Source organism: Meleagris gallopavo, chromosome 7 (genome assembly GCF_905368555.1).
Source record: "Meleagris gallopavo chromosome 7, MGAL_WU_HG_1.1, whole genome shotgun sequence".
Classification (NCBI taxonomy): Eukaryota; Metazoa; Chordata; class Aves; order Galliformes; family Phasianidae; genus Meleagris; species Meleagris gallopavo.
In genome coordinates this window covers 6094597-6113262 of record NC_139410.1, presented here as the reverse complement: position 1 = coordinate 6113262, position 18666 = coordinate 6094597, and the positions used below count along the sequence as shown (strand labels likewise).

The 18666-nt window shown below is 44.2% G+C and overlaps 1 protein-coding gene across 1 annotated transcript; it reads right to left on the bottom strand.

The window, feature by feature from the left end:
- ATIC (5-aminoimidazole-4-carboxamide ribonucleotide formyltransferase/IMP cyclohydrolase) lies at positions 1 to 17839 on the bottom strand. Its single transcript, XM_003207379.5, has 16 exons — positions 17706 to 17839; positions 17443 to 17569; positions 16988 to 17064; positions 16067 to 16133; positions 14153 to 14241; positions 12039 to 12190; positions 11755 to 11911; positions 10023 to 10148; positions 9762 to 9869; positions 9071 to 9156; positions 7996 to 8085; positions 6808 to 6936; positions 5949 to 6041; positions 1698 to 1880; positions 816 to 971; positions 1 to 364 (listed from the first exon to the last, which is right to left on the bottom strand). Exons 1-16 carry the CDS (start codon positions 17725 to 17727, stop codon positions 245 to 247), a joined length of 1782 nt encoding a protein of 593 aa, XP_003207427.2. The 5' UTR covers positions 17728 to 17839; the 3' UTR covers positions 1 to 244.
- Positions 17840 to 18666: the final 827 nt, after the last annotated feature.

The window sequence follows — 18666 nt, the reverse complement described above, 5'->3', positions numbered from 1 at the left end:
TATAGCTAAGAACCATATGTTTATTTGTAAGAGACATGTAGAAATGTAGGAAAGACTTTTCTACATTAGAGGCCAACCACCTGCACTATTATCCTCTGCTAGTGCAGAGAAAGGTCTTGTTTGCAGATCTTACAAATACTTGCTAAATAAAATAAAGACTGCAGTTGCCTCTTCAAGCTGGTGTTACTCCAGTCACTGCTGGTGAGACTGTGACCAAACGGGGCCACAACAGCCCACAGTAAGCTCAGTGATGGAACAGCCGAAGGTTGGTGTGGATAAGAGTTATTCCCAGCTCATTGCACGCTTCAATCACAACCTCGTCGGCAGCAGAGCCAGATGGGGCAGCGATGAACTGAACTCCACTCTGAACAAAGACAGAGATAAGCAGAGGGATTAGAGGACTGAAACTGCCCTGAAAAGGAGCTGGCAGCCTCACTTCTTCATTAGTATCTCACTCCAAGCACTGAAAAAAACAACAGCCTCCACTGCCCAAAGCAATTCAAAGAGGAGTTCCTCATGCGAGCGCTCAGCTCTTTCTGTAGCCCAGGAGTAAAATGGCTCCTCTGGAAGCAATAGGCTTTGTCTTGATCTTAAGCTTTTTTTTTTCTTTTTAAATAGAATTTAATACTCTTTTCATCCTAAACCAACAACCCAAGCAATGGCAAGATAATCACCATCCACATGAGGCCAGTAACCACACCACCACCCTGCCCAGGACACGGAACTGCATCCAGCACCCTCAGTACAGAACTGAGGCATTCCCCAGAGCTGTGCACTGCACTCAAGCAAGATGCCCAGCCACGATAAGACCTTACCCGTTTGGCTCTGTCAACATTATCCCTAAAAGGGAAGAACGCATCGGAGCTGAGGGAGACAGCAGTCAGCTTGGCAATCCACTGCTTCTTCTCAGCTTCTGTTAGCTGCGCGGGCACCTCTTCAAACATGGCCTGCCACTTCACCAGGTCCTCATCCTGGAGGAATGAGAAGTGCCAGCTCAGCCCCAAGGCACCAGATGCTGGCAGTACCCAGCAGGGGCACATCGGGATGAGTGATGGCATCCCTTTGAGCCAGTGCAGCTGTGCTTTCTGCTCCCACAGCTCTGCTGCTGACAACCTCACACCAGAAATTCTACCATCCCAAGTGATGGTGGGAATGCACTGCCAATGTCAGCTCTTTCTACATTCTTTAAACACCTCCTCCTCCCCTCTGCACCCCAAAACTCAAGGATCTCCTCCAAGATGTTCTGTTCAGCCTGCCTGCAGAGTGCTGCTCTGTGTCAACGCCAGCACACACCACCTGGGTGTGGGGAGGCAAACAGCAGCTTGGTTTGTGATTCACCTTCTGAACAGTGTTGAAGTTCTTATCCCCTTAAACCAGCAGCCACTCTGAGATGATTCATTCAGTCCAGCTCTTGGCTTTCAATACTTAAAAAGGGCATGCTATTTTCTTGTCTCACTTGTACTGAGGAGGTCAAAGCAATTCCGGGAATCCAAAACGCCACAGAAGCAAACAGCAAAGTGCCAGAAGGAACAGCCAGCAGGCACGATGGGACAGGGAGAACTTAAAAACTGAGGCTTTAACTCTGCCTCAACACCAGGGGCAAACATCCAAGGACACCAAGCTGCACACCAATGTGCAGAGCTCCAGGATCTCAGGAGACCTCAGGACCTCCAGGGATCATCAGGGAACCCTCTTACCTCTCCAATGGTGCCAGTGACGTACTGATCGATGGCGTTGGAGATCTCAGCTCTCTTCACTCCTGCTTTGAACTTCATGGAGAGCACACGCGGGTGGTGTCGCAGCCACCAGCTGTTGGCCTTGTCACCAGCCAGGCGTGTGCAGTGGATGCGGGACTGCTGGCCTGCCCCGATGCCAATGACCTGAAGAGTGCACACAAAGCACCATCACACCCCACTTCAGAGCAATTAGCAAAGACCTCCCACAAATTAGCTGCTCCTTACTGGATCCGAGAGAAAGCATAGGTAATTAGCAAGGAAAACAGGAAAATAACTGCATCCCCACTCCCATCACCTGGATATAGGGACAGACAACCTTGAAGCCATGTGTCACAGCCCAACGCACAATGCAAACAAGCCCTGGCATCCTATCTAGGTGAATGTAAGCTTGCACTGGAGACAAAGCCAACTCTTAGAGTGCTGACACTACTGAAAATTAAATGTTGCTGGGGACGTCTTGGTTACTGGACACTGGCAGTACAACACCAGCTTCACTCTTCTCAGGAATCAGGGAAACTCAGTACTGTCAGGGTCAGCATATTACGCTTTCATACCTCATTACATTCAAGTCTGGAGCCAGACCAGGCAATGCTGTGCGTCTGTGGCAAGCTCTCACGCTCCCCTTCAGCCAAGATGAAATGATCGGTGCGTAAACACAGCTACTGAGCTGGGGGTCTGCCTGCTGCTCCTCAGCCCTCTGCCACAAGAGCGTGCCAGGCAGACAAATACACCATCTAGTCACACCGTGGCTGTCAAACCTCAGGCTGGTAGTTTTCCTCCACAGATTTCAGAGGTTCTGCTTCCCAAAAAAAGAGCTCCTGTCATTTCATACCAGAGATCTGTCAGAAAGCAAGACTCTCTTCCATAATTTCCTGCCCCTATGAAGCCAGAGCTGAACTGTTCACCAGACTGCTCGCATGGGGTATCACTCCAGGGATGCTGTGTTGAAGCCAGCACTTCTGGCCACCGCCTCAGAGTTTCCAGCTCAGGCTGCAGCAGATGGTAAAGCTATAAGTCAAGCACTGCCCTCAAAGGAATGAATCATTTGTCTTTAATTAATCAAGACACAGTGACTTCACCTCTTACCAGAACCATAAAAACATGCTGCTGGATACTGTTCCCTCAAGGAACAAATGAAAGAGTTGGGCTGCTATCTAATATCATCTGCTCAGCTATAACTAAACAATCATCAGCACTTAGTACATTCATAAGGATATTAAATAGATTCCATGCTCCTCATGGTTTAGGGACACGTTCCCTCCCAGCAAACACTCCTCGATGTCTAACCTAAGCTTCTCACACTCCACCTGTTTGACCTTCAAACTTGCATGGGATTTTGCATCTCAAGGGAGCTCAGTGCCAGCTGCACATAGCTACATGGTCTCACCAATGGAGGCTCTTCTTCCCTACACATCCAAGAGGGATTACAATCATCACACAGCACACACCTTAATTCACCCAGCCTTTAAGTGTGGGCTTAGCAAGGCAGCTCAGGCTAGCACAAAAGTTCATAGCCTGGGTTGCAGACCAAGGAGAGTCCCAGACAGTATTTCAGCAAGAGGATGTGTCCTGTAAGTTATATGCTTTGGCTCAAAGCAAAGCCAAACATGTCCCATAAGTGGAATATGTGTAAAAGCATGGAGTGGATGAGATGAGTAATACCCAAAGAAACTCTGCAAAATGATGCAGGTTAGCCTGAATTTGGTCAGATTTACTCTGATAAACGAGTGAAAACAGAAGTCTTAAACACACCTGGAGTTATAAAAATCAAATAAAGGGCTTCATAATTGAGAGGGCTATGCGGCACTGGTGGAAAACAGTACACTAAATTAACAGCTTTGGTTTATCCTACTCTGCAGAGAACAAAGAAAGAATAATTTTGAACTGCTAAAGTCAAACAGTATCACTGGAGAAAGTGAAAGCCAGCATGTTGCAGACTTTGGCTCAGCTGCACTGAAAGTCAGACAAAACGAGTGGAAGTGTTTATTGCAATTAGTGGCAGTTGACTTCCTGCAAATTAAGTGACACTCAGGTCCATTAATGCTTCCTCCCACTCCAGCCTTCCCTAGGACTCATTAACACCAAGCCCCAGCTGGAGCAGTAGTGAAGCCAGGCTGTCAAAAAGGCTCTGGTTATCTGATGCATGGGAGTGTTGAAACAGAACAGAAATAGTGCAAAGCTGAAACAACCCCTGGAAAAATAAAAGAAATGGAACTGAAAGAACACTGGATTCCCCCAGCGTGGCTCACATAACCTAAATAAGTCACATCCTGGAAATGTATTTAAACTGGAAATTACTTCTTGTTCCCCACTCTCGATTCCTGCTGTTTTCTTTTGCACCCAAATATTCCTGAGCACAGTTGATGTCACATCACGGTAGGAGATCTCATCAGTAGTTAATTCTGCACAGCATCACCAAAAGGATCCTGAACTTAGCAGCATCTTAAGACTGATTTTCTGTGGACATTATTTCCTGCCCATCTGAACCTCGGGAACAGTCTCAAGAGGCTTTTTTGACATTTTAAACCTGGGAGACAGCTGCAATCTGAGCTCCTCCATCATCATCTGTAGCATGCTACACTGCTATTTCTGCATTTGGACTGTATAAGTCTCATTAGGAAGACATTAAGCTTTGATTTGAAGACCCAACACAGATCTGCCACTCTTGTTGAGTAAGCGATTGGAATGGCTACTGACCTTTACAAGACAGAGTGCAGCACACAAACCTCTCATCTTTGCCTTTCCTGTCACATATACAGCAAATCAAGACTATGTACATTAATACTTGACTGAAATACATCCCTGCAAATACACAAAGCATCAATGAAGCAAGGCTGGTTACTCCCCTGCCTGCCCACACTGCCTTCCACGCTTCCCTCATGCCTTTTTCCTTCCATATGGTACACACACTACCACACACATTGCAGAAACAGCTGCAGCAACATGGTAAGTCTAAATTTAGAAAAGCACTAAGGAAACTGCTGCTGTATTAAGGGAAAAGGAGCAAAGATAGTGTCACCTTTGTTCTGGGGCTATGAGAATTAATGCTCTTGAGGACAGAGATCCATTCAAGAGCAAGAAAAAAACAGTAAGGAAAAGGAAAGAAAAAATGCCAGGTCTCCAGAGAGGTGTTTTCAAGAACCATACAGCACATGACCGTAAAAAATACCATGAGGCAGTGCTGCAATGTTTCCAGGCTGTAAAAACAATCTGACACATGCAGATGCAAGAACAGCACTGCAGTTCATTCACAGTCTGTAACTGAAGCATACCATTCGATCATTTGTTTGATGCATTTTGATAACTTATGATGACTGAGACCACCAGCATTCTTTGGTTTCTATTTCTGAATTATTATGATTTTTAAATAACCTGAGTTATGGAAAAGTTGTCGTGGAGAGCACAGAGCCAGCTAAACAAAAGCATTACAAGTATGAGCGTCTGGGCCAAAAAAACCCCAACCTTTATTTTCAACACATTTACAACAACTTTTGGATTATTTACTTAAATTGAACACCTAGTGATGACTTAGGACTTTAGAATTCAAGATCAGTATCTCACCTCCACATCTGATAATACCCCAGTAAATTCCAACATCCATCGTAAGCTCTTAAAAACCAAGAAGCACAGAAGATTTCTGATGTCCCCAGGGCATTAGAATGAAAATAAAATAAAACTACGACCCATTTGCACAGTCAGAATCCAGCTGTGAAAGCTACTGTCACTTCCTAAGGCTTTAAACAGACCACAGCATATGCACATGCCCTCACAAAACGATAAAAGGCAGAACAGTTACAAAGAAATGACTCAAGGCCTAACTTGCAGAAGCACATAAGAGCTTTCCCAACCCTATCATTGAAAGAGCCAGCCTTGTCATTATCATGAGAAAAATATATTAGGTTTAGTTTTGAAGCAACTTTAAGAGAAACGCGTTTAGCTACTGTTCTCTTCTAGGGCAGTTCATCTGTATTTCATAGAACCATAGAATGGCTGGAGTTGGAAAGGACCACAATGATGATTGCCTAGTTTTAACCCCCTGCTATGTGCAGGGTCACCAACCACTAGACCAGGCTGCCCAGAGCCACATCCAGACTGGGATATTTGTTTCATAGCTTCCTCTGTGCTAAATGATTTTAAACCCTATGCCTGACCAAAGCACTCTGATCAGCTTGGCTTGGAAGCACGGTCCCCAGAGCAGTCTGGTTTGGTTACCTGCCCATCCTTGGCGTAGCACACTGAGTTGGACTGGGTGTATTTGACAGCAATGCTGGCAACAATCAGGTCTCGGACAGCAGACTCAGGCAGCTGAAACAAAATGCCATTGTCAACCTCACTGACTCAATCTTACCAGGTCCAGATTGTTCTATCAATGGCCCTCATCCTGCAAAGCCTTCTGTATTTGCTTCCTGTCCTTAGAAGTGCTCACAGGCCAAAAGCTAAGCATATACTCAACCATGCACAGGACCATAATACTAGCTCACGAAATCTGCATTAAATGTTGATTTAAGTACACTCCATTGCTGATTTATTAATATGATTTTTATTACCTCAAGGTCTGAGCTTGCTTCTGATCCTTGTGACTAATAACGTACTTGCTAACATCTGTTTTTTCAATGAGAACAGTGAGACACAGGAATAACTAATAGTTATCTGATGATGTGAACCCTAAGTGATGAGCAACATCAGGAAGGCCTGAGTTTATGTACTATATATAAGAAGAAGAAGAACACAGTGAGTCAGAGTGACATCACAATGGATCCCTAGAAAATACCATCTCGCCATAAGAAATGAAACAAAGTGGCTTCTCATAAATAAGAAATATAAATATTTTGGTAGCCTGAGATACAGGACAGGGCCCAGCTTCTCTTATTTACACAGGAATCAAAACAAAAGCAAACTACCCTGATTTGCCCAAGCATTTTCAGCCAAAAAGCTAGCTGCATTGTTTTGTAGAAAGTTTCATCTCATTAAGATGCAAGAACTCTTAAAATAGAACAGAGCTGACTTCCTTAATGAAAGCACATCATTTAGCTCTACCAGTTTTTTAGCTCCTTTATCTTCTAATACTTACAGTTTTATTCTTTGTAACAATGTTTTTGAACAAGGACTGGTCAATGACTGCATTGTTCCTCTTCTGCATGAGCTGCAATCCATAGAGGGTTCGAATCTCATTGTCATCTGGCTCATAATTAGGGTCCATCTAAAAGCCAAGAGACAGGGCAATAAAACACTGAGCTCTTCAAAGCTCAAGTAACAACTTAGGTTAGAACATTCTCGAAAGAATCCAGAAGTGAACTGTTCAGAGAAAGCAATGTTAGAACATCAGGGGGAATAGAATTAATTGGAGCACTAAGGTCTCAACAGCAGGAGGTGATAATGAAAGGGTGAAGAGGGGTAGAGCAGTTTACATGCTTATATACAACCATCCATGTCGAAAGCCAAAAAATCTCCAGTCTTCCTATCTTTCACAGAAAGATAAAAGCATCCACACACAAAGATCCTTCTTGTTTCCCATAGCAAAGTCAGAAATATTTTGAGGATAGTTCCAATACACCATAATGTACAACTCCCAAAGCCTTCAACATTAAACCAGTGAACATGATTATTTCCAGAGATGCACTTCCTTGGGGAACACCCATACAAGCTTGCAGCACAGCTAAGCCACACAAGAGTATGGGGCCAAGTTAAATGGAACTCTTAAACTGCACTAAGGTCTACCCAAGCATAGGTGATTTAGAGTTCTGATAGCCCCTGTTCAGCTAATTGAGACATGAAGTAAACCAGATTAAGACTACTAGCTCCAGATACGACCATGTACACATTTTGTATGGTTTTGCTCATCCCTTGAAGTTACTTCAGATCAACTTTCCTTAGTATCTCTGTTCAGACAGGCCCTAAAGCTACAGACTTAACCAATACAACCTCATCCTTGCAAAGCTAATTGAATTCAGGAGGTAATCAGCTGCCAAGATTGTCTACAATTTCATTCCTGCTTGCCTGAAGCTCCGGAGCCATCTTCTACAGTTCCCTTGGTAGCAAGGCTACAATTGCAACTTCAGCGAAGCCTTAGATTTTCTTTTTGTAACGTTAAAGTTCTGTGCCCTTTGGTCACTCAGACTCAGGCAGAAGTAGGACGTGTTTGGCTTACGCTGCAGGGAAGCCTGGACTGCCTGGTCCAGACAGCTGTGGGTGCTATCCAGACACTAACATCTGATACAGAAAGAGCACTGCAGGGCTGGAGGGCAGCAGGACTACAAACCTGGAGGACACAGTAAGCACCATTCTTCTTTTTGGAAAGGATTTTGAGAGCTTCTTCCTCATAGCCAGGAGCTACCACACCATCAGATACCTGCAACAGAGAGATCTCAGCACCTATGCCAAGAAGAGAAGGGCTAATACTGCAAACTCCCTGCCATATCCAGAAAGACAAAGGTTTGCCTCTCAGAGGTCTCTAAGTACTACATAGTATTGAAGGCACTACTCCAGCATCTGTTTCAGTCCTTGAAGCAGGAAAAGCAGTGTTGTTCAGCCCATAGCAGGAGTTAGGAGAACAAAAAAAATCAAAAAACCTCACTTTATAGACAACCGAATTGATAACTAATGTACTCTTCTAGGGGTAAAACTACCCATGTGTGACATCCTCACTTCTAAGCTCCAACATGCCTAAAAAATAATTTTATTTATATATAAATAAAATATATATATGTGTGTGTGTGTGTGTGTGTGTGTATATGTATGTATGTATGTGTGTATATATATACACATATATATATACACATATACATATATATACATATATATGTATATATATATATATATATATATGTGTGTGTGTGTGTATATATATATATAAAATAGTTATTTCAACAGTGATCCTCTTCATGACACAGAATGTCAACAAAACACTGCCTTAACAGTGTTGAAGATAAGAGTTTACATTAATCAGTGCCATGAAGCATGAAGTTTAAATGTATTTCGTTCATATCCCCATCACCTAACAATGATGGGTTTTTTGTTTTGTTGTTTTAATAGAGTACCAAATGTTGTCCTCACAAACACCATCTTTCATTTATTTGAAAAGAAATCTCCAATGCACAAGACAGCCTCTTGCACTGTGCTTTCTCCTCTCAAGAAAATCAGAAGCAACGCATAGCAGGATGAGTGTCCTGTAGAGCATCTGCTCCCAGCCCCCCAGACTGAATTATCCAAACAGCCAATAAGTTGTCTTGAGTTAAACAGGTCAAATCCAAACATGAATGGCTGCCACAAACCAATGACTCCATCTATTGTGATGCTCCCTTTTCCCTCAAATGATTTACTGCTGCTTAACAAACCTCTCTGGAAATAATCTTAGCAGTAGGCACATCACAGATATCAGACAAGGCAATGAAGTCACCAAAAGAAGACATCCGATCAGCACCTGCAAAATGACATTTTCTAGTCATTTATCCAACTATGGCAGAATATTTCCACAATCATACAATGGTTTCCTGTGGTCAATGACTAAAAGTGGTCCCTAAAGTAGTGAAAAATGAAGGACACATTCTAGTGTATCCTCTAACTTTACCTAAATTCACTTTGTCTTCCATAATTTTTTTTTTTTTTTTTTTTTTTTTTTTTGCCACAGACAACAAGATAATTAGCAAAGTAACTCAGCTAAGCTGAGGAGGAAATTTTGATTTGTAAGCGTTTGTTCTTTTTGTAAGCTCTGAACTTCAAACGTATAAAAAAAAAAAAAAAAAATCACCCCACCAAATATTGGGTAGAAACATTCCTGTTCAAGTAAGTATTCCCTAGCATCCCATCTGCAGTAGAAGGCTGAGTGTGCTTCCAGCCTAGCTCACTTGGAGAGCAATTTCTGATATGTGGGCAGTTAGTTCATTTAGCCAGTTGCTTATGGAGAAAAACCTAAAGAGGAGGAGTAGATTACAAAGGGGAGAGCCAGCAAAAAGCTGAATATGCTGTTCAGTGTAGAGCCTTAAGCAGAACTCTTTGGACAGGTTAGTTTATTCCTGGGCCTCTCACCTCTGCTTCGAGCGTAGGCAGATGCCAAGGGTGTTAAGGTCTTGTATAAATCATGCACCATGCAGACTTGTGCCTCCTCCTCGCTGAGAGGTATTCCAACAGCAGCACCTAGTGGGAAACACAAGCAGGGCAACTCAAACCAGAACCCTTCCCTCGAGCCCTGTCCCTGGGGCCCTGTTAAGACACAGATACCACTGGCAGGGCCTGCCAAAAAGTCAGTCTGTTCAAAGAGAAAAGTATGGCAGCAAGGGGCCACTCTACCTGCAGGACTGACGTGTTTGAAGGAGGCTGCAGCAGGAATCCCTAATGCCTGCTTGAGTTCCTTCACCAGCTGCCAGGCGTTGAGAGCATCACACAGGTTGATAAAACCTGGAGAGCCATTCACCACTGCAAGTGTAGAGTACAAACAGATTAAAGCAGGCAAGACCCTCTCCCTAGAGTCTGCAGAGCAAGTGGAAGAGATTGTTTCCCCACCAGGAATGGGAATTGGTACAACACTGCTTTTTAAAAATGACCCAGGCTCCTCACCAACAGGCTAACCACCCTGAAAAGCTTCAGTGGCTTTTGAGGAATGTATACTTAGGACTCAAAAGATGCAGGCGCAATTCTCTTTCACAGCACATCCTTAGAACAAGACTTCGTCCCATTACACCTCCCCTTCTGTGAAAGAAGGGGAAGGAAAAAAGGAAAAAAGGATATTCCCCCTCATGTTTTTGAGTTCTTCAGCTGACAGCAATTTGGAGCAGAGCCATACCTTTCGGAGGGAGCCTAACAGAGCTAGATTTTGATAGCAGGGAGGAACACAGAAAGCACAGCCCTTGCTCCGTAACAGACAGATTTCTTTACAAATCTAGTAAATTTGGGTGGCCATGACTCAACGAAGTACTCAGGCAATAGCCAAACTAAATACATGGCATCTCCAATTATTGTCAAATGAACCATTCACAGCCACAAAGCTTAGAGCAAGCTTTTAACAAAGTGCTTGATCTGGCACAGATTTCTGACGAAAGGACCAAGAGTAAAAGTCCTTTGAAAGTTTGCTCCCAAAACCTTTTGCCCCAGCACACATAAAACTGCAAGATCAGCACTGACAAAGCAGGACTGGGATCATTTCAGAAGCTTAAACAACTCTTCTCTCTTGAAATGTAATAATATGTAGCCAGACAGGTGAACACAATATTGTTCTGCTGCCAAACCTAGGAGGCAGACTTGAACACAAATCAGCTTCTAGTGCAGGAGTAGAAAAGCCTCCTAGAAAATACGAGCCAGAGCTTCTTTTCACCAGCACTAAAAATGATCTTAAGAAAGTCTGGCTACTTTTGTTCTCTCCAAACTAGAGATCCCCCCTTGGCAGTAAGGCTGTGGTGGATGTGCACCTGGTAAAAAGGAGAAGACAGACACCAGACGTGTCTCAACTCTTGCAAGTGAGACTGGTATTCTCTATCACCATTAGCAGCAACAGCACTCTGGAAAATTGAGGCAATAAACCCCTGCTCAAAACTGTCACAGAAAAAAAAGTAACAGAAATCATTCAAGCCTGGAGAAGAACAGCTTGATTTCTGGACAGCAATTGGTGACATGAAAAGACTGGGCATGTACTAAGTACAGAAAATGAGCAGAAAAGCATCTTGAAATGATGACAACTTTTCCTCTGCAAAATCTCAAGCTGATGTCAAACAAGAAGCCCATTACGTAGATCTGCCTGAGGTGTCTTCAGTGCAGACACACCACCTTACACTAAGAGAGAATACGGAGCTACCGTTAAGTCTCACGGGGATAAGGAGACAAGCTTTTCTGTCTCACAGAAGGCTCAACCTTTCCATCACAAAGACAGTGCCCCTCAGTATAAAGTGGTTTAACATAAGACACTGCTGGGCATCCCTTGCATTAAGGTACAACAAGATGGTATCTCAGTTCTAAAGGCACTGGCAGACATGCCTGCTTGCCCGCCCTCCCACCCTCTTTTATTGCTCCCCCTTGCCAGGGGCCTCACCTGTCAGGGGAAGCTTAGGCCTGGTGGTGTAGAGCTGTGCAGGACTCTGGTGAGGATTCATGCCGTACCTCAGGGGCAGCTGGGACACCCCCTTGCTGTACTCCTTCCTAAAGTAGTCAGAGATGGCTGCATCATACTGAGCAGTGTGGGTGAAAGCCTGGGGGCAGAATGGGGGATGCTTGTCATATTACAAACATCAACTTACAAACGATTTGGTGTTTCACAAAATGAATAAAGGAAAGACAAACTAGCCTAGCCCTCTGCTGTGAGCAAGCATGTCTCACCTTCAGTGCAAGGTGACGTCTGGTTTCTACAGAAGTGTCTTTGTCCTTTGATGCTGCCATCTCTTTAGCTACAGAAGAGTAGTCTGCAGGATCACACACAACTGTCACACGAGCATGGTTCTTAGCAGCAGCCCTGAGCAAGGCAACTCCTCCTGCAAAAGAAGCATGGAGGAATGAGGCACTTCTCATCTGAACTCAGCATAACCACATGTGAGGCCAAGAAGGGACGTGCATCAAGCAATCACTTGTGCCAGATGGCACCTCCCTGGGCTCTGTTGAGAAAAGGGGCCGTAACAGGATCTTGAAAATGCACAAGGCAGTGAGCTAGTATGATTCAAACCAGTGCTGAAGGTGCAAAAAAAAAAAAAAAAAAAAAAAAAAAAAAGGCACAGCTGCAGGGATGAAAAAGTAAATGAGTCCCATGCTGTGCAGAGCACCTGGGGAAAGAACACCTTCCAGCAGCACAGCCACATCCTGAAGAGGACAGCTATCTGCACATATTGCTTAAACAACATCTCTGCAACGCTGGGCTGGGGAGGAGTCTACAGGAAGATTTATTTCTCTTCTACCAAGCAACTGAGGTTCTCAAATCTCTCTGCAAATATTAATGAATACTGTGCAGGTCCTCTGTGTGAGATAAAAGGCCATGCCTCCCCCTTAAATCTGACTCTGCACAGCAATTGTAACACTTTAAATCATATAGGATACTAGGCTGTTGCAACAGAAAAGCAGAGGCTGGCATTGCTACATACAGAGCAAGTACTACTTCATAAAACATTTAATGAAGAGCTCTGCTGGGCATCGTTTGGACTAAACTACTGCAAGAAAATTCAATCCCAATCCAATCTCATGGCACAAAACTGTGCCTGCACTGTGCACAAGCTGCCGTGCAGAGATGCTGCAGTGAAGGAAAGGCAAGTCTTTGGGGGTTAATAACCAGCATGAAGAGCAGAAGTGCTGATAATACAAGCATCCGTGCTTCTAAACTCAGATCCCTAACTACCCTCCTGTACATGCAGACCCACTTCTTTCCCTGTAATGTCTTCCTGGTTCAGCCTCTTCTCTCCAAAACTGGTTTTTATTTTTATTACACTGCCAGAGGTTCTAAAAGAGATTTAATTGGCTCTCAGTAGGAAGCATGCTCTACATTCTCTTTCCTTGTAGGCCCCTTATGTTGAGCAGTGCACACCTCCCCCATTTACACAGCATGGCCTGCCAGCCTGTTTAAACAGCCACTTGCTATTGCTTAAAAGCAATGAGGTTTACCCAGCTATGCCTCAGTCTCCTCCTTGTAGCCCTCGAGCTCCTCAGCTGACTTGTGGAGGAGAGTGGAGGAGAAAAAGCCACCAGGAAAACTAATTTTCTGCATGTTCTTAGAAGTGATGCAGAAGACAGAATTTGTGGCCCCTCTTCGTTCTTTCCCAGAGGGAAGCAGTTGCAAAAAGAGCTGCAGATTTACTACAGTATTAGATGCTCACTATAAACTACATCATGTCAAGGTGAGATTGGCTGTCAAAAGAATTAGTTTGCAAGTTATCAGCAGGTAATTTCTGCACACAACTTCTGCCTGACACAGAGAAGTTCTCGGTAACACACTTCCTTCTTGAATATTGTCACAACACACCAGCAGCCTGGCACGGCTGTCATTAATTTATTTATTTAATTTATTTTCATATGCCAACTACCATGGATGTGATGTTTTGAGAGGGTGATGAGAATAATCCTGTTGCTGTCAAAATGTTCATAGATGACCTAGCAACTATTGCTAGGAGCAAGTAAACCAGATGAGCTTAAGTGGCCAGCTCACATGGAGGCCACAGACAGAAACATTTTAGGGTATAGGATCAGGTTTCCTTATCTTCTTCCTTTAGTCACAGCGCAGAAATTGTTCCTGTGACCATAACTTAGAAAAGGGGTATAGCAAAAGCATTATTGTTCCTGCAAGAAAGCATCCTAAAGAGTTACAAACCCACTCCCCGTACTCCTCCATCAAACAGATATCTGATGATTCCTTACAACTCTGTGAGGCCCCCAAACAAAAAGAAGAGGACAGAGATCATTTAAAGAACCATTAAGTCTGCCTGGAGAATAAGTTTATTCTTCCTTTAACTTACCAATGTCAATCTTTTCCACTGCTTCTGGTACAGTTACACCTGGAGAAGATACAGTCTTCACAAAGGGGTAGAGGTTACACACCACAACTCTGAGAATTAAGGGGAAATCAGGGTTACTCAGCAAGAAATTGAATGGTCAAGCTTGACTTGATATGCACAAGGTATTATCAGTGTTTTTGTGGTGTGATCAATGTAAGATCCTATAGGCAAGGCTTCTTTCTCCAGAAGAATGGTGGTGTGCAGTCATGAAGCAAGAGGTGTTACAATGGTGAAACACTATGGATGGTGGTGGCATAGGCACATACAAGCTACCTTTATGCATTATGCAGTGTTACGGTGGTTAGTGCCACAGTTTACAGCTAGCTAAGGAAGAATTTCTTTAAATGCATGGTCCTGTGTTTAAAAGTTTCCTCATTTTGGTGCACAAACTGAGCCATTTCGAAGAACTTCAGAGTGGGCTCTCAGTAGTACTGAAAATAAGCATCAACCAACTTTCATGTAATAGTAAGCACTGCAACAAAGCACAACCAAACAATCTGATTTCCCTCACTTTTCCGAGAGCAGAAGACAGCCTACCTGCCACTTTCTGGCAATGACATTATAATAATTAAAAAAAAAAAACAAAAACAAACACAACATATGAAACCTGGGAGGTATTTAGTGCACAGCCCACAACACCACCTTATGTCTTTGAATTTCTACTATAACATCTTTTTTTGCCTGTTCTGTTTCCAGTACTCTCTTCTTCCCATCCATTCAGCAATCTGTGGACTTTTGCTAATGCTTTTATCTGTGGGAATCAAGATAATATCATGGTTTCCTACCATGATGCGGTAGGTAAAAATGCAACCATACAAAGACCCCCTGCTGAGGATCAGCTCCTTCTGCTTTACATAAAATGATTTAAATTATTACTTTGGATGCAAATGCATGACTTGATGTCAATGATGTAAAAACATGACTCCCCTGTAATTCAGCAGAGCCTGCTTTAAAACGCAATGTATTCTGAACAGCTCCCACTGCAGAGTCATCTATGAGGACTCCTATGGTTTTAAATTCCAGGTTTTCAAATTCAGCCTGGAAACCCATTCATTCTAGGCACAGGTCTTTTAAAATCATTTTAAAAAAAACACAGAGATGGACTCCGGCCTAATCACCATAGGCAATCTATACCCCTCTGTCTTGGCTACATCTATAATTTACTATGTATGATTCAACCAATTATTTCTAAATCTAAGTAGTGACAAAAGTGGTTGCTCACAATCACGACATTGCTAAAATCAAGTAGTTAAAACAGTCCCAAGCTGCCCTGCATAAGAACAGCAAGTAAATGCATTCTAACAAAAACAGTAAAAAAAAAATCTTGTGCACGTGTTAGTGCATGAACTGTGTTACTTCATTTTCTGGCTCCAACTCTTTCTCAGGATGGCCAAGTAAGTTTTCTTGTTTACATCTGTTTTCTGCCTGCACAAACGATGCATGTTCTTGACCTGTTTTGCATATCTAGTCTTTACTCATGTTGAAACTCAGTAAACATTATGTAAATCTCAAAGGGTATGTTTACTAAGCAAGTATTGCCATCTGATCAAACACCCAGAACCAAGCTGAGAGGAGCTGCACCAGCTCCAAAAGCACTGAATTCAACTTTGCAGTAACAGTAATAAGGCCCAACAAGAAGTCTCAAAATTCAGATAAAAATTCCATGGAAAACACTTTGTAACTTTGTTTAAATTATTTGTTCAGTGCAGAAAATCATACTTTTAAAAATATAACATCTCCCAAGAGGAAGAAGGAAGAAGACTGCAGTTTTTCTGGTGTGCAGATCCCCAGTGCTCCCATCCACCAGCACTGACTGATCTCCAATGTTCATTTCTGATTCCTGATGAATTGCTTCTCACCTTCCCCAAAATTTACCTTACAAGGCTGAAATCTTGTTTGTTCATATCAGCATTATCTTCTGGAATATTGCGAGCCAAGATGCCTAGTTACAAAAATAGTACATCCTCATTAAAATAAAGAACTGATGCCACAACAAACATTTTTTGAATTCAGCACTTCTCTTCAGACTGTGCTTCTCCCCAGATCCATAAGCTTTCTCATCGAGTTCAGATGGTCCTCAGCCTCTCTTCCATTTTCCTGGCTCTACGGCTGTTCAAATTCCATATTAACAATTTTTTTTTCTCCCAATACAAAATTCTGGAAGATTCCAAGTGCTGAACAGCAACCTCGAAGTCATCCTTTATAATCATTCCCTTAGTAACCTGGGAATGCTAAAGCTGACAAGGAGATCATGGAGAGGAAAAAGACACCTGTCACTCATCAGCCAGCAATAAGCAAAGCCTATGAAACAACAGAAGCAAGAGGCTATGCCTCTAGTAGAGCAGAACAGGCACCTGGCTGAGGTTTAGGAGCCAGGAAAGATCACAGCATGCAGAAATCACCCACTAAAGACTATGCTGTCATGTTCGTTATGCTGCACACCAAATTCACCCACAGGTTAAAAATCAGTGGAGCTCTCTGCCTGAACAGGCCTGAAATTGCCTAAACAAAGAATTCACAAATGCATTTGCAGAGAAGCCCCATTACTTCTAGCTCCAGGGATGAAAAGCTCTAATTGCAGAGATGCCAGCAAAAGAACAGAAGTTGTAATTCAGCCACCACACGCTTCTTCTCCACCTCGTGCATCATACCTCTCCTTCTGCTGCTAGAGCAAATCTGTATTTATTTCTCAGTTCTTCCTCACAATCTTAAAACCACATCCATCAATCCCTTCATTCCACCCTCACTGCCCACAGATCTCTCTTTCAGATTGAAAATACACCAGCAGAAACATACCAGCATGGACTGCAGGATGAAGGGTTTTCACACGTCCTCCTAACATCTCAGGGAACCCTGTCAGGTCCGAAACATCTCTGCTCAATGAGAAAACACACAGCATCACCAACTGAAGTGCCACGATGACTTCACCTACAGGTTCAGTGTTTAATTACCCTTAGGGGACATTCTGATCTACTGGCAGTGTTAAGATGCATCATTCAGATGCAGAAAGGTGGCAGGAAGAGCTGTATCTCTTGGATTTGTACAGGGTGTGGAAGGTTGCAATCTTTTGCAATGCCATCCCTTGGGAATACTCATTCCCGTGGAGAGGGAAAAGCGACCATCCTTTGCTTCAGGCTTCACTGATAACCAAGCGAGCAGGTGGGCAATATGTCTGAGTGTCGGACGGCAGAGGACGAGGCTCCGTGCGAGGAGCAGCAGTCGCGCAGCGTGGCACGGGGCCATACGTGTACCTGACGGGCAGCCCCGCATCCCTCAGCGCTGTAGCCGTTCCTCCCGAGGCGATAAGGCCCAGACCCAACGCGTTCAGGCTCCTGGCGAACTCCACCAGGCCCGCCTTCTCCGACACGCTGAGCAAAGCTGAAAGGCGAAAAGGCCACGATATGAGAGATGAGGCCTTCAGAAGTTCCGCAACTCACAAACCCACCCTCAGCTCACAACGGCCGCGCGGCCGCCATGTTGCGCGCCCCCCCTTCCCCAACCCGCCCCGCGTTACCGAGCTGCTGCCGGGCGGCCATAGCGCGCGTTGCGAGCGAGAAAGAGAGGAAGGAAAGGAGCGATCGAGGGCGGCCCGAGGGGATTTGGGCTCCAGCAGCAGCACCACGTGGGACCTCCGCCCCACCCCGGGTCGAGAGGGCGGGGAGGAAGAGGCAAGCTCGGGTTAAACGTTGCTGCTTAAAGCGTGTGCTGTAGCCCTGGGTTGGGAGTGGGCGGTGTGCTGCTATGTGGGGAGCTCTGCCCGCACCGCAGCTGCTGGATGTCCTGTCAGCAGCAGTTCTCAACGACGTGCTTCATGTTTTTTATAGAATCGTGGAGTTATTCAGCTTGAACAGACCGCTAAAGAGTCTGACACCCAGCCTGCCACGTGATGAATGCCTCCAGAGATGGTGACCCACTGCTCCCTGTGCCAGCACAGCACCGCTCCTTCTACGAAATTATTCCTAAAATCCAACCTGAACCTCTCCTGGTGCAACTTCAGGCCGTCTCCTTTCATCCTAAGTTTTGATTTGGGACTTCCACGCATGCATCTGTTGGGCTTTTATCTTGCAAGGAGCTGCTCCCTGCACGCTGGGAGCAGGCAGGCTGTGCGTTAGAAAAGAAGAAATAAATGCTAGTTTTGCAGATCCTACAGAAAACTGGGAAGCGCACTCAGAAAACCAGGCTGCTGTGATTTGTGGGTCTGTAGGCTTGGGCAGTATTGTCTGTGTAAGAAGGAGTCAAGCAAGACATACAGAACACTAAATAAAGTTGGTATATGTATTACTCTGAGTAGCAGTTAGTGACAAGCAGTAATAAATTACTGCTCAGGAGTGCGGCTGGGGCCAAATGAAAATATACTGCTAAGTGGTACATGAGCACCATCATTATGAAAATACATACCTTGGAGAGAATTGCTGTTGTACACGGAGTGCAGAGCAGTACAGCCGAGGTGGGCTTTGGGGATGATTAATGGATGT